The sequence below is a fragment of the Anomalospiza imberbis genome, unplaced genomic scaffold, assembly GCF_031753505.1.
Source record: "Anomalospiza imberbis isolate Cuckoo-Finch-1a 21T00152 unplaced genomic scaffold, ASM3175350v1 scaffold_63, whole genome shotgun sequence".
In the NCBI taxonomy this organism is placed as follows: Eukaryota; Metazoa; Chordata; class Aves; order Passeriformes; family Viduidae; genus Anomalospiza; species Anomalospiza imberbis.
In genome coordinates, this window is record NW_027100244.1 from 222,110 (window position 1) to 237,528 (window position 15,419).

Below are 15,419 nucleotides of genomic sequence, written 5' to 3' on the forward strand. Positions count from 1 at the left end.
CCCTGTGTCAGGCTCGGGGGTCGATCTCGTGGAACATCCTCTGGGGGAGGCTGCGGCGCCGGTGTCAGGGTCTGTCCGAAAATCCCTCATGTTTGCCTCACGACTGCCTCCAAAGACTGAGACCCTAGACCCTGAAAAGTAGCTCTAGCCTGGCTGAGGTGGAAAATCTGCCAAGTCTTAAGGACTGGTATGCGATGCCATGGGAACTCAGTGCGAGAACAATGGACTGGTCATGGTGGACTGAGCCCTAATCAGTTCGTCCTGTACCTTCAGCCCTGTACTCTTGGTCCTGCATTGACGCAATGATTACAACTGGTTCCCAAAACGAGTCCACACCCACCGTGTAGCCAGGAGAGCTGCTGCTTTGGCCTGATGCCACCCGCTTTGAGGAACCCTATAAAAGACTGAAGGAGTTTTGAGGACTTGGTCCGGACCCCACCTGGAGAAGACAGCCTATGAGCATCTCGTCAAGCTCCGAGGGCCTCGTCTCTTCAGACTGGTAGCTATAATCCCCTTCCCCTCCTTCTCTATTTTTCACTCTATCTCTTTATTTCTCTCCCACTATCGCAGTTGTTGGCACTAAATAAAAGTGCATTTTTGTTTAAGCAAAGTGTTGTGTCCCCTGCTGTGTCTTTTGTGCTTTGAGATCTCCAAAAAGAACCTATCAGGGACCCTGCATGCATTTGCGGACCCTGACATTAAATTGGCGTAGTCGGCAGGATCTTGATAGACAGATTAAGGGTTGCGGGTTGTATGTAGTTTGTAACAGGGGAAGGACCCTCGCTTCAGCCACACCTAGCACGCCACATCCAGTGAGCGCTGTCTAGAAAGCAAGGGGGGGGCGAGTGGAATTTCCCGCAAACTGCATACACCCAGGCGAAAAGCATCCCCTGTCTTCAGGATTTTTAAAAGATCTCATTTGTACAAAAGATGGGACTTTGTTGTTTTATTTTTTGTGTGTGTCTTTGAGCTGTTTGTTGCAGTTGAGGAGACAACTATTTGTAACTAAGGAGTACCTCCCAAACAGTTTTGGTCCCCTCACCCACTCCAGGAAAGCGAAGGGAAACACAGTTTTAGCTGTGCTTGTGTGTAACTTAAGAGTACCTCCCTGAAAGTGGTTTTGGTCCCTTCACAAAATGACTGAAAAAGATAAAGATACATTTTTTGCTTTGCTAGCGAAATATGGTGCTAGACCCTCTCCAGCTGGAGAGGGATGGGCACAGGATAATTGGTTTAGCTTTGAACACGTCGTAGATAGAATATATTCTTTGCAACATGATGCCAGATATAAGCTGGGCAGAAATAAAACAATTCTCTGCTCAGTTTTGGGTGCTTGCCTATCGGCAGCCATTGAAACCCGTTTTAAACGGGTGACTGAAGAGAAGGCAGTCATAGACTCCTTGCAAAATTTGGTAGAAGTTTTGCAGAAGGAATTAGAACATGAAAGGAGTCTTAGAGAAGAGAGGGAGAAACGGGTGAGCAAAGAAAAAGCAGTAATAGACTCCCTACAAACCCTAGTAGAAGTTTTGCAGAAAGAATTAGAATATGAAAGAAGTCTTAGAGAAGGGAGAGATAAAAACTTAAAACATGTAGAATCACCAAAAGAAGTAGAAGAGAAAGAAGCACGCCACATTAAACACATATACCCCCAGAAAGAATTGGTACACATACAAAATTGTGGAGAATCTTGTTGTTCCAATTTGAGACCTCTCATTAAAACAGAATACAATTTTATAAATGAAGAGGATTTTGACCCTCACATTACCACAAAAGAAATACCATGCACTGCCACTGAATTAGCCAAATTAAAGAAAGAATATTCACGTCTCCCTCAAGAATCAGAGACAGAATATGTGTTTAGAGTCTCACTCACTGGAGGAGACCAAATTAAATTAAGTGAGCAAGAAGCCAGTGGCTATTGGGGACATGGAGTTTTCTTAACAACAGGAAATACTCGAGCTCCATGGTCCCTGACACACCGCGCAGCTTACTGGGCAGGGGGACTTAGCCCCCTTGAAAGAGGGGACCCTCTAGCCATTACCGGCACGCCAGATCAACTTTTAGAAAACATTCACAAAGCTGCCTGCTTGCAAATGATACATGAAAGAACACTGATTTCTGGCTATGAATCACCTATGCAATTGCCAGTAAAACCTGAAATAATGCCACCTCTAATTCGAGGTCTCCCTGAGTCCCTTAAACCAACTGCAATCCTCCTTCAGAAAACCATTGCATCTATCACCCCTGTAGACAGGCTAGATAGATTTCTTGGCAATCCTACTGACCAAACTGGTTCCACTAGCCCAAGCTTCACGTCTCTTACAACTCCAGCCCAACCTTTAAGCGTACAATCTGATAATAGCCATAAAGTGTGGACGTGGAGCCAAGTTGCAGAAGAGTTAATTAGTTACAGCAGAAAATATGGATCAGTGAATCTCCCAGATGATAAGCCTGAAAAAACCAGAGGGGTCAGGCACATTGTTTCTCCAAATGAAAAACCAGAAAAGGGGAAACAGATCTCTAGTCGCCAACAGTTGTGGCTAATGGGACTAAAAAGGGGAGTGCCACGAGAAGTGATGGATGGCTTACCATATGAAAAATTAGTTAAAATAATTTCAAACTGGCGCAGTCCCAAATCCATGATACTGAATTCACCTGATGTACAACCTAGCGCACCCCCTCCTCCACAAGCTTCAAGCTATAAGCCGAAACAACCCCCTTTACAAACTCTTGATAAAAAGCCAAACCATTCTCCTACACGAGTTTTAGACAATGGGTTACAAAAACCTTCCCTACAGCTCCAAGGCAGTGAAACAAACCAGCCTGCTTTAAACTAGAAACTCCGTCTCTTGTTAGTGAGCAAAGAGACGGAGAATGGCTGTTTTTGAGAAAGCTCACAAAAACCCCAAGAACAGGTGACTTATTGATTACAGCAATAGTCGGTCCCAAACGAGCTTTAGTAACCTTTGTGGTAGACACCGGAGCCCAGATTAGTGCACTGAAAAATGAAGATGCTCAAAAATGTGGAGTTGTTCCTAGCAAGAAACGGTGTTGTGTCTTAAATGCCCTAGGAACTACAGAGCCTATGGGTATCGCTTTAGTAAAAATCACATTGCCCGGGGAAGACAACTTAATAGTTGTCAAAATGGTAATTGGAAATATTCTGGACAGTCTGTTAGGGATGGATATACTTGCTGGGAAACAGTGGGAAGACTCAGAGGGTCTTTTGTGGTCTTTTGGCGCGCCACACCTTGACATCAGGCTGCTTAAAATAGCTCCATCACTACCATTTAGTAAAATCACTTCTGTAAAACAGTATCCCTTGCCCTCTGGTGCTAAAGATGGCATCAAGCCAGTTATTCAAGAATTGAAAGATCAGGGAGTTATTATTAACACTCATAGTCCGTTTAACTCCCCAATATGGCCAGTTAAAAAACCTAATGGGAAGTGGAGACTGACAGTAGACTACCGCCGTCTTAATGCTAACACAGACCCTCTTACAGCAGCTGTCCCAAATTTAGCTGAGTTAATAATAGCAATTCAAGAAAAAGCCCACTCTTTTATGGCAACAATAGACGTTAAAGACATGTTTTTTATGATACCTATACAGCCAGAAGACATGGACTGTTTTGCTTTTGTGTGGGAAGGACAGCAATATACCTTTACACGTTTGCCCCAAGGGTACAAGCATTCACCTACTTTAGCCCACCATGCTTTAGCCCAGGAGTTAGAAACCATATCTAAACCTGACACTGTAGCTGTTTATCAGTACATTGATGATATCCTTGTGGGAGGAGAAGAAAAAGAAGTAGTGGGGGATACTCAAGAGAAAATAATCTCTCGTTTAGAAAGCCTAGGTTTACAGATCCCTTCAGAGAAAATACAAAAACCTTCACAAGAAGTGAAATTTTTAGGAATATGGTGGAAAGGAGGTATGACATGTATTCCCCCCGATACTTTAACCTCCTTAGATCAGATTAAAATGCCAGAATCCAGGAAAGAACTGCAACAAGCTTTAGGATTGTTAGTGTTTTGGAGGAAACATATTCCAGATTTTTCAATTATTGCTAGGCCTCTTTATGACCTGTTGAGAAAGGGAGTAAAATGGGACTGGAGCCCCTCGCAGGAAGAAGCATTGCAACTGCTGATTTTTGAAGCAACAGCTTATCAAGCATTGGGTCCCATCCATCCTACAGATCCTTTTCAAGTAGAATGGGGATTTGCATCCTCAGGATTGTCTGTACATATATGGCAGAGGGGTCCTGAAGGCCCGACCAGACCCGTTAGCTTTTACTCCCGTGGTTTTAAAGATGCAGAAAAAAGGTATACCATTTGGGAGAAGGGGCTATTTGTTGTTAGCATGGCTCTCGTTGAAGTAGAAAAAATTACAAGACAGCAACCAATTGTATTAAGAGGTCCTTTCAAAGTAATCAAAATAGTTACTACCGGGACTCCTCCTCCTGAAGGAGTAGCTCAGCGGGCCTCCGTGAGAAAATGGTATGCACAAATAGAGCACTACTGCCACATTTTCTCAATCACTGAAGGAGCTGTGAAAAATTTGTCAATACAAGAAACAGAAAATCTGAGTAATAGTGAAGACAAACCTGTTTCAGTGATTAAGGTAGCCCCTCCCTTTTCCCCTGAGCAGTCACCTAACTCATGGTTTACAGATGCTTCATCTAAGAGAGAAGGAAAAGCGTGGAAATTCAAGGCCGTGGCCCTCCATACTTCCTCGGGCGAACAAATTATCACAGAGGGGGAGGGCAGCGCTCAAGTTGGGGAGTTGATAGCTGTTTGGAGTGTTTTCCAGAGGGAAGCACAGAACACCTCTCTTGTTTGCATTTACACCGATTCCTATGCTGTATACAAAGGCTGTACTGAATGGTTGCCTTTCTGGCAACAGAATGATTGGGAAGTTAATAGAATCCCAGTATGGCAGAAAGAAAAGTGGCAAGAAATCCTACAAATTGCAAGTCGAGGGAATTTTGCTGTGGGGTGGGTAGCTTCTCACCAGACAGACGGGAATCTAGCAGGAGAATGGAATAACAGAGCTGATGAATTAGCTAAGTTGAGCCCCCTAAAAAAGGATGAAATTACTGAAGATTGGGAACATTTGTTAGAATGGTTGCATGTAAAAAGACAACACACAGGTGCAAAAGATTTGTATAAAGAAGCTCATGCTCGGGGTTGGCCAGTTACCAGGGAAATGTGCAAAACTTGTGTGTCAGCCTGTGAGCAGTGTCGTAAACGGCTAGAAAGACATCCCCTAGAGGATGACCCACTACACTTAAGAAAAGGTAAAGGCTTATGGGATGCATGGCAGGTAGATTATATTGGTCCTTTTAAGCAATCAGGAGGTAAGCATTTTGTGTTAGTGGGAGTTGAGATAATATCTGGATTAGCTCAAGCTGAGGCCTTCAAAAGGGCTACAGGAGAAAGCACTGTCAAAGCATTGCAGATATGGTTTGGGACCTTTCCAAAACCACAGGAAATACAATCTGATAATGGGTCCCACTTTACTGCCAAAGTAGTGCAGGAATGGGCAAAAGGTGAAGGAATAAAATGGACATTTCACACCCCCTATTACCCTCAAGCCAACGGAATTGTAGAAAGAACCAATGGTCTCCTAAAAAGACTTTTGAAACCACAAGAAGGAGGCTGGGATGGTCGACTGTATAAAGCTGTACAAAGTGTGAATGAAAGATGGGGGGCAAACGGATGTCCGAAAATCACCGCCTTTTGCCCGAAAGCTCCAACCATAATTCCGGCACTAAAGGGGCCAAATGATCCCAAAAATCCAGCTCATTATCCCGGACAACCAGTCCTAGTTGACCTTCCCACTGTAGGGGAGGTACCACTAGTACTGAAAACCCCTTTGAATAAATTTGCTTGGGTAGCATCTGATGCTCTAGGTAAAGAACACCGGATAAGTACCCGCTGGATAATTCCCTCTTTTTAAAAGTTCTGCCTTTAGATGGCAGATTTTTCTGTGTTTACTTTTACAGAAGAACTCCGAGGGACATGAAGACCACCTAATCCATGCTAAAACTGGTGATACTTTTCTGCATCCTACCACAATCCTATGGCCAGAAACCAGCTGAGTGGCCATGGTCTGAAATAATTGTGGTAGCATGCTGAAAAGGTGAAAGGATCTCTTTAAGCACAAAAAGGTTTGTACGCACCCAAGCGTACAGGGTTATTGGCACAATTTCACATTAACACAAACTGTAGAAGTAATTTGGTTTTGGTCCAAAAATACTGAAGTGCTTTCTTTTAAGTTTAAAGTATTGATTTAAATACTGGGGAAGACTTGATGTTAATGTAGTAATGCCTACTATACCCACCACCCAACCACCAGTTATGCTCACCCCAAAAATTTTTGAAATCGGACCATATGTAATAAAGAAAACTGGCCCTTAGCTGCATCCAGGCACAGCTCTGGATGCAGACAGTTGTTGCCTCAATTATAAGAGAAGGTGAAGAAGGCATTTTCCCTACTGAAATTCGAAAAATAATTTGGGACAATGCAAATGATTTTGAAAAGGAATTCCAATCCTGGTGGAATTTGGTGAACTTCACTTACAAACACAGCCACAGCTTTTGTGTTAACGATATCTAATGCTTCAGTGCATTTGATTTTCCCTATTATTGCATTAGGACTGAATCATGACGGAGCTATTCTCTATCCTTCCGAGCATAGAGAATGGGCCCGTCAAATTGATAAGAAATGGCAAACTGTAAATTTGGAATCTTGTATTGTCCGGGAGCAACAAGGTTTTATTTGTGAAAGTAATGCAATTATAGCCCAAGACATTTGTTTGGACACAGAGCAGAATATTTGCCATTTTGAAGTTCACCCTGATGAAACTCCTGTAACAATATTAGTGTACATAGGTAATGGGTGTGTGTGTGTAAGGACTGCTTGTGATGTAGTGTTTATAGAAAATGTAGCAGTGAATCCAAAGAATCATTCAAATTTTTGTGTCTGTAACTTTACCACGATTACGGGATGTGATTTTTCTTATACTGTCCCAGTTATGTCTTACCACCTTTTACAATCCAATTTTACACTAATTCACCAGATATTGCCTGCCTCTATTGGAATGAATTTAACTTTGATTAAGCAATTGTTGCTTCACCAGGACTTAATTGAAATTTTAGAAAAGGTCAAGAGAAATGGGCAAAAGACCCTGGTAACAGTCCATCATGATGTGAAGGAGATACATCACGTTTTAGAAAGAGTAAGGAAGGATGCTGAACACAGATGGTGGGATACGCTTTTTGGGTGGTCACCTACTACTACAGGCATCCTGAATAAAGTGTGCCATCCTATTGTTGTTCTTTTGATCTTGGTTTTAATTGGTTTTGTTTTATCAGCCATTTTATACATTTTGAATTGGAAAATGATGAGGCAGCTGACCCGATTGACATCAATTATAGATGCACACAGTTCAGTAAAAACCCCTTTTGTTAAAGACATTCCTAGAGTTATTGACACAAGAAGAACTACACGAGCAGTAAAAAATTAGGCCTGCAATAGCAAATTAATTAGTTGTTCATTGTTTGTTTTGATTAGTATTGTTTGTTTTATACTGTGATTAAGTTTTTGTTTGGAGATTTTGTTTAAGAAATTTGTAAAAGAATTTTGTGATTTATTTTGATTTTTTTCAAAGAAATTGTTTCAATTATAAGAAAAATTGTTATAATCAATATTGATCATTATTTCCTATTCTATCTTTTCTTAATCCCTGTCCTTGTTTCTTTTACTTTTTCTCTCTTCCTCTTCGATATCTTTTTCTGTTTCTGTTTTTCTGGGATATATGCTGCCAGGCACTGATGAGTCGAGCCCTGAAGACTTTGTGACAACGCTGCAGACCTTGCTGATGGAGTACTCTCGTCGCCAGTCGTGAGTCACGGGGTGGTGTCAGGGTCTGTCCGAAAATCCCTCATGTTTGTCTCACGACTGCCTCCAAGGACTGAGACCCTAGACCCTGAAAAGTAGCTCTAGCCTGGCTGAGGTGGAAAATCTGCCAAGTCTTAAGGACTGGTATGCAATGCCATGGAAACTCAGTGCGAGAACAATGGACTGGTCATGGTGGACTGAGCCCTAATCAGTTCGTCCTGTACCTTCGGCCCTGTACTCTTGGTCCTGCATTGACGCGATGATTACAACTGGTTCCCAAAACGAGTCCACACCCACCGTGTAGCCAGGAGAGCTGCTGCTTTGGCCTGATGCCACCCGCTTTGAGGAACCCTATAAAAGACTGAAGGAGTTTTGAGGACTTGGTCCGGACCCCACCTGGAGAAGACAGCCTATGAGCATCTCGTCAAGCTCCGAGGGCCTCGTCTCTTCAGACTGGTAGCTATAATCCCCTTCCCCTCCTTCTCTATTTTTCACTCTATCTCTTTATTTCTCTCCCACTATCGCAGTTGTTGGCACTAAATAAAAGTGCATTTTTGTTTAAGCAAAGTGTTGTGTCCCCTGCTGTGTCTTTTGTGCTTTGAGATCTCCAAAAAGAACCTATCAGGGACCCTGCATGCATTTGCGGACCCTGACAGCCGGGGGCGGGGGGACCCGGGGGGACAGGGGACCCCGCTGTGCACGAGCAGTGTTGGACTTCTCTGGGGGAACTGGGAGGGGGGGCTGGGGCAGAGTCACCTCCCCAGTGACCTCACACAACCCCTGTGATGTCACACAGCCCCTGTGATGTCATACAACCTCCTGTGATGTCACACAGCCCTTGTGATGTCACAGAGACAACTCTGAGCTGTCACCCTGTGATGTCAGACAGCTGCTCTGTGATGTCACAGAAGACTCTGAGATGTCACCCTGCAATCTCACTGTTTGTTCTTTGATGTGTTGGTGCAAAGGCAAAGAGAATAAATGCTTCCAAACTACCATGAATCTCTACTATGTATGGCAAGAAGTAAATCATATTTTGTTTAGCTGCATCTGACCATGGATAAAGCTGTGCATGGAAAGTGGCTCTCACTGCTAGACAATATAATATAGGCCTGGTGGAAAAGGTTATATTAATAGACCAGCAGGGCCTCTCCGAAAGGACACAGATAACCAGGAATAGAGAAAAGAGAAAAACAGAAAAATGACTTTCCACTGTCACAATTTTGTACCAAAACCTTGGTTATGAGAAGACAAAAAAGAAGATGTATTAAACCACATGTTTTGCAGTTAGGGACTTCTCTGACTTCAACTCTTAGGACTGAATTGTTCCCCAGGAGCGTATAAAAGTGACTGTGTGAAGAAAACTTTTCCAAATATTCCTAAAAATTCAGGAGTACTCTGCTGCAAAATTTCAGGCACTTCAGGGCATTTTCACTTCAAGCTTCAAGCGTTTCTATGGAAATGCTTGAGAGACAGCATACTTCATATATCCAACATCTCTGTTTGCAACAAGTTTTTATTTCAGATAGGGGTATAGGAAGGACATTCTCTAAATACAGAGGGTTAAATTCAAAGAATGACCCATTTCAGGCAATTTGAGAAACTTATTTTCTTTCATTAATTTCTCAAACATAGATATTCAAATAATTTTTAAAAGCAGACAAGCAACTACAGTAGGGTATTTCTCTACACTAAGGGTAACTTTGCAGAATAGTTATACACTGACAAGACTAAAGGGCATCTGGAGGGAATGCTAAGAAACAAGTCTAATTAAAGATACAGCTCATGAAATGACTACATTAAGTCCCTAACAGACTAGGTTGCTGTCTTTGAGATATTTCTAGCAACCTCCATCAACTTCACTGTTCTTCTGTGAGGATGTGCAGGTGGAGCCAGTTTCTGCCTCATAGACTTAGGCAACAGCACCGTCGTAACTGGAAGGTGAAGAGCAAGGCCACTCAGAGATGTGTCTGCACAACGAATCCATGTGCTGCAGCATCTTCCTTCCGCAGGAGCAGGAAAGCAGCTTCAGGATTGCCAGTGACAAATGCAACAATTACGCAGCGTTCACGTGGCTGCCATCGGGTGTGACCCCCCCCAGCACAGCTCTGTGCAGGGAACTCCTCTCAGTGGCTGGAGAGCAACATCCAGAGGCGAAGTCGCAGCCGACCATAAGCTTTCAGCGCCTCTAGGTGGGCAGCAGGATCTCGGGCCAGATGCTCAAAGATCTTCCTTCACCTTCACATCGTCATTGCCTTCAATGGCATCATCATTGTCTCCTTCACCTACAGCCACAGGACTGCCTTCTCTGTCATTTTCAGTGCTGCTGTCATCTGCCTCCACAGTCACATCAGTGTTTTCTCCACCTTCCTCTGGATCAGTGCTGTCTTCTTTCTGCTCTGTTCCTCTCATCTCCCAAGGTCTTGCAGGAGCTCTGGTCCTTGCTGCTGCTGCTGGTGTCACAGCTCCTTCTCCTGCAGCTAAACCACAGGCCCAAGAAGAGCAGGACGCCAGCAAGAACCCAGAACGGCCACTGCTGCAGGGCACCAAAGAGCACGGCTCCCCAGCCCTCGTCCTGCTGCTCCAGGGGCCCCCGCTCCAGCTCCTGCAGCAGCTGAGCCATCTCACGGGCCAGCAGCTCCTGACGCTCCTTCATTCGCTGGTGCGTGGCCTCATCCAGCCCATCCCCAGCCGGCTGGGGGTACTGGATCAGGCTTTGCACGAGCACGAAGAGCAGTGACAGTAAAGCCATGGTCTGCAGGAGGACACACAGAAGGGGTTCAGTGGGGCCGGAATGGAGACGGACAATGAGGGGCAGGAGCAGCAGGGATGTGGCGGCAGGAAGGAGAGGGCCCCCGGCAGCTGGCAAGGCCTGCACCGCTGCCCCAGCAAGCAGCGCGCCCTCAGCGAGGCGCTCCCGCCGGGGCTGGGCCCTGGATGCGGGGGCAGCCCCAGGTACCGGCGCTTCTCCCCCAGCCCTCCTCCAGCCCCCAGCCCCGTCTCCTCACTGCTGTGCACTCACCGCTTGCCCAGGCTCTACTGGGGCAGCGGCACCCGCTGGGGCCTTTTCTAGCTGCCCCCATTGTGACACGGCGCCTGCGATGTCCCAGAACCCAGAGCGCGGCACAGGCCAGCCCCGCCCGCCGTCCCCAGCCCGGTCAGGGAACTCATCGTGGCCCTGGGCACCCCGAGCCCCAACAGACACCAAGTGCAGATCCATCCCTCGGGAACCTGGGAACACCAGAGCTTCCCTTGACAGAGCAGCACAAGCACCCTCACACACAACCCTTGTCAAATTCAAATCTGGGTGACATGACCCAGGGATGTTCTCAGTGTACAATTGCAGGCTTTTATTTAATACTGGTGGGGGACATTTTTTATTAGTAGTATTTAAACTTACTACTTTGGGGTAGGATGTCATGTAAGCTAATGCTCTGTTACAGATTTAGTGAGATTTCTTTCTTTCTGAAAGAAATCCAGGTTGCCTGGATGATGCACAGGAAGAGTTAATACCATCCTAAAAAGGCCAGATAATTTAATTACAAAATTTTGATGCCTTCAATAACCTCTTAGCTCTCAAACTCTGTGGTTCAACACCGTGCAAAATTCTGGTATAGCCAGGATTTTGTTCAGAAAGCAGAATGTCTGTGTTTTCAAATTTGTGCAAAGATGTACCTCTGTCACTCCCACCATCTTCAGAATTGTCTCCCTTAAACAGTGTTAGCCAATCTCTTTGACTGAGAAAGGAACTTCTGTCTGTTTCTGCCATCTCTTTGTGTATTTATCTCCAAAGGACTGTGAGTACAGGAGAGATTACACTCCTCGACCTTTCTTTGGGGAACTCATCTCTAAATGGAACTGCAGAAATGGGGAGGGAGGAAAGGGAAGCAGGATGTGACTTGAGTACCTGCATCGTGACCACAGATGGCCACTGCTAGACAGACACTGACGTCAGGCTGATCACGCTCTCCCATTGGTGTGTAGCAGAATAATGTTGGGATGGCTAAAACTGCTCTGAATTGGATTTGCTTAACAGATGTCATTAGTAAAAGTATTCCAATAAAGAGTTTTAAACTCTCTTCCGAGCTGATGCCACTTATCATGTATCTTCCCCGCATTCTTCTAGGGAAGCTGTTTTTGATGTTGTCCCTTCCTTCTTTTTACAAAGGAGCAAAAATTATTTGCCAAGTATCACTCTTCCAGATTTGTTTCCTCTCATTTTCCAAGATTTAATAAAGTGAACACTCAGCAGAATAGTTCTGTGTTTTTTGAACACAATTCTTCCTTTACCCAATTGAGGCCCTTCTGTGACCATGAAAACACAAAAACTGTTGTGAGCTACAGTTTACACTTAAGAGGTTGATATGGGTCAGTTCTCCCAGGTTATTCTTAGTTCAACTGCTATATAAACTGTTGATGTCAGTGACTGGAAGCTGCTCTCCAGGACATTATATATATGATAATTATATGACAGAAAATGCAACATATAGTTGGATCTGACTTTCAAGTTCACTAGCTTAAAAAAAGAAAAAAAAAAAGTCTGTAAGAAATTTGCTGGTTTTTCTATTTATAAATGCCTTCACATTTATATTTAGTTTATGCACATCCGAGAGCCTTTCCTTGCATGGACAGCAGTGCCCATCCATCATCAATCTCGGGTATATTATAAGTCTCAATGATAACTGCCTCCAGAAAGCATTTTTGAGACAAAACAGGCAAATTCTTTTGCGTAACTATACAATCTTCCAGTAGCAGGATCTTCACTCTCACATAAACACTTCATGTTTTTCCGCAAAGGAATCTGAGATAGATTTTTCTGAGAGATAACAAACCACCAAAAATTAATTAAATAACAAACAAGAGGAAAACACCATTTCTTCACTCAACACACTTTCCTTGTTTTTCATAAGCATTCAGATTTACAGCTGCGGATACTACCACAGGAGCAGGGCTTTGTCTGGTTTTGCTTCCTCTTCCAGCAGAGCAAGCACAGCTGCAAAATGCAAACTCATTTCTAGGCTCTCTTCTACATCACCAGTTTAACACGTTCCAACCAGTCATAGTTGTGCAACACCCCGTCAGGCAACTGGGATTACTGCAGTGTCACAGACAGTTTAAGTGAGGCTCAAGGAGCTGTACATAGTTTTACCTATGTTTTGTATGGATAATTAAATGATGCGTGACATGGAGATAAGCCAGCTGTACTGAAACTGAACAAACTAACTGCTCTGATGCAACAGTCAAGCATCTCATCAGTTATAAAATGAAACAGGTTTAAAGCAAAAACAATAGAGAACAGAATGCATGACATTGTAAAGTAGCATGTTCAAAGGACCATTTCTGAACTTTAGGCAAGTGTACTCATCCAGTCAAATTTTCAAAAGAATTCCTGGCACCAAAATGTTCTCTGTTTGCTTTTTCACCATGGTAAAAGAATGGATCACTCTTAGGGGAAAGAAAAATCCTGTGTGCAAAACACTGCATGAAACTAAACAATGCTTTAAACGTGGCTAATTTCCATGTGGAGCTGATGATTTTTGCACTGTCGTCCTTCAGCAGAGGAGAAAGAACTGCCTGTCTTCAGTTTACTTATGCAAGATGAAGAAAGAAAGTGAGGAGTGTGAATTTGATCTTGCTTCAATTTACTTCAGTAGCCAAACACTTGCCATGACTTCAGTGGGAGTGAGACTGCATCTTAGCTCATTCAATGTGGAGAAAAACAAATCAGCTGAGAATAATGCTCTTGTTGATTAGATTGATATTACTACCACAGTTGTTTTTAACAGTGCTAAGTAAATCCTCTTTTAAAAGCCAAAGGTTACCTTCAGTTGTGCTTTTTCCTATGTACTGTGTCACAGTGGAGGATTCCTGGTTCTGTGACCAAGTCACCACTGCTCACAGCAAGCATGGCATGCTCTGGGGCGTGGGCACATTCCCACATGGGAATGATATATGTTTGTGAATGTCACTGGAGACAACATCCAAATCTGGGCTGGGGCATCTCCCTCAGCCAATAAACCAGGGTGCACACTTCTGTAAAATAACTGCATTCACTGAGAAAAAAAGACTACACTAACTAAGATGTCCATGAAAATCAGCAAAGTAAATCAAATCAATAGGGTTACATTTGCAGTTAGGAATCTGCATTTCTGCAGGGAAATTTTAGGATAGCCACAAAGTGGAAAATATTTAATTTTTGGGTTTTTTTCCTGAGACGGCAATCAATCTTCTCATTTGGCTATAGTCTACTTTCCCCTATAAAGTAGAACCTAGAGATACACTCAGAAAATATGTATGGAAGTACCTCTCAATTAATTAAAAAATATTATTACTCAGAAGATAGAGACACGACTGTCTACACTGTATGAATTAAACATACATGAATTAGGACACAGACTCTTCCATTCTTTAGTAACAAAACTGATGCTGTCCTGAAAATGACATTAATGAATGAGACTGGTATATGAAAACCTTCTGCATCTGCTCTAGACGTTGGAATGAGCATGTTAAATGATGCAGCAGACAAGGAGGATGCACTTCTTAGGGAAGCTGAATGTCACTTCTGTGCTTAAGGAGTTCTGCAGTTTGGATGAAGGTCACAGGCTATGTCCAGGTGCACGAAAATGAATGATAAATACACACAGTTTCTCTTAGACTGAAAGCAGAGCTAGACAAAGAGTATGAAAATCAGGAATAATTCATCCCCTGGTTTTCTAAAGATGTCAATCTTCTACTAGAAGACAGTTTGTTAGCTCCTCCGCATATTAAAGCTATAACATAAAAATAGAAGCACCTCAAACTTGTAGAAGTATCTAAGATGCATAGATTAAGTAATGTCTATGCAGAGCGAGCACCCTAAAAACATCACAAGAGCAAGCAGTGACAATTTCTGGGATAGTAATGACATGAATCAGTATCTAAAAGTTAAGTATAAGTGAAGAAGAGAATTTTTCAACTAATGGATCAGGGAAAACGTGGGAATAAAGGATATGTGATTAAAGATCATAGTGTATTATATTAACAGAGGTGGAGAATATATGACTTTGATTCTGTATTACAACACATTTCAATTGAGTTGTGTGTAGCTTTAGTTTTATACATGCACAATTTTTTAGAACACATTTTTAGAGTAGGGCATGCAATAAAGGAAATGCATTGTATTGCATTGATCCTCACATGACTCGCTGGAATATCTTAACATTTCCAGCACAGATTCCCACTTCTGAAGATGAAAACCCAGAGAAGATGAAAACCTGTAACTGCCATTAAGAGAAGGTCTAAAATTTTAATTGCTGTCTGAACACAAAGGAGCTGTGACATGCTGTGGTTTCTTGAAGCACTCCTGCAGTTACAGACACATCTTTAACTACCCCACCCTCTCCCTCTTCCCCATCCACCATTGACTGATGCAGCTGGGAGATTCAGTAACTGTGGAGCAAAATCTTGCTTACTTTCAGCTCTCCTGCCCCAGCAAATGCTCAGCTCCTCTGGGAAGATGGACCTATGCCATAAACAC

General features: G+C 43.3%; 1 protein-coding gene and 1 pseudogene across 1 annotated transcript; one reads left to right on the forward strand and one right to left on the reverse strand.

The window, feature by feature from the left end:
• Positions 1-15,419, reverse strand: part of LOC137467441 (zinc finger protein 436-like) — a 160,865-nt pseudogene that overhangs the window by 22,557 nt on the left and 122,889 nt on the right.
• LOC137467438 (uncharacterized) lies at positions 195-7,910 on the forward strand. The gene is made up of 3 exons (XM_068178940.1): positions 195-210; positions 1,348-2,523; positions 7,831-7,910. Exons 1-3 carry the CDS (start codon positions 195-197, stop codon positions 7,908-7,910), a joined length of 1,272 nt encoding a protein of 423 aa, XP_068035041.1.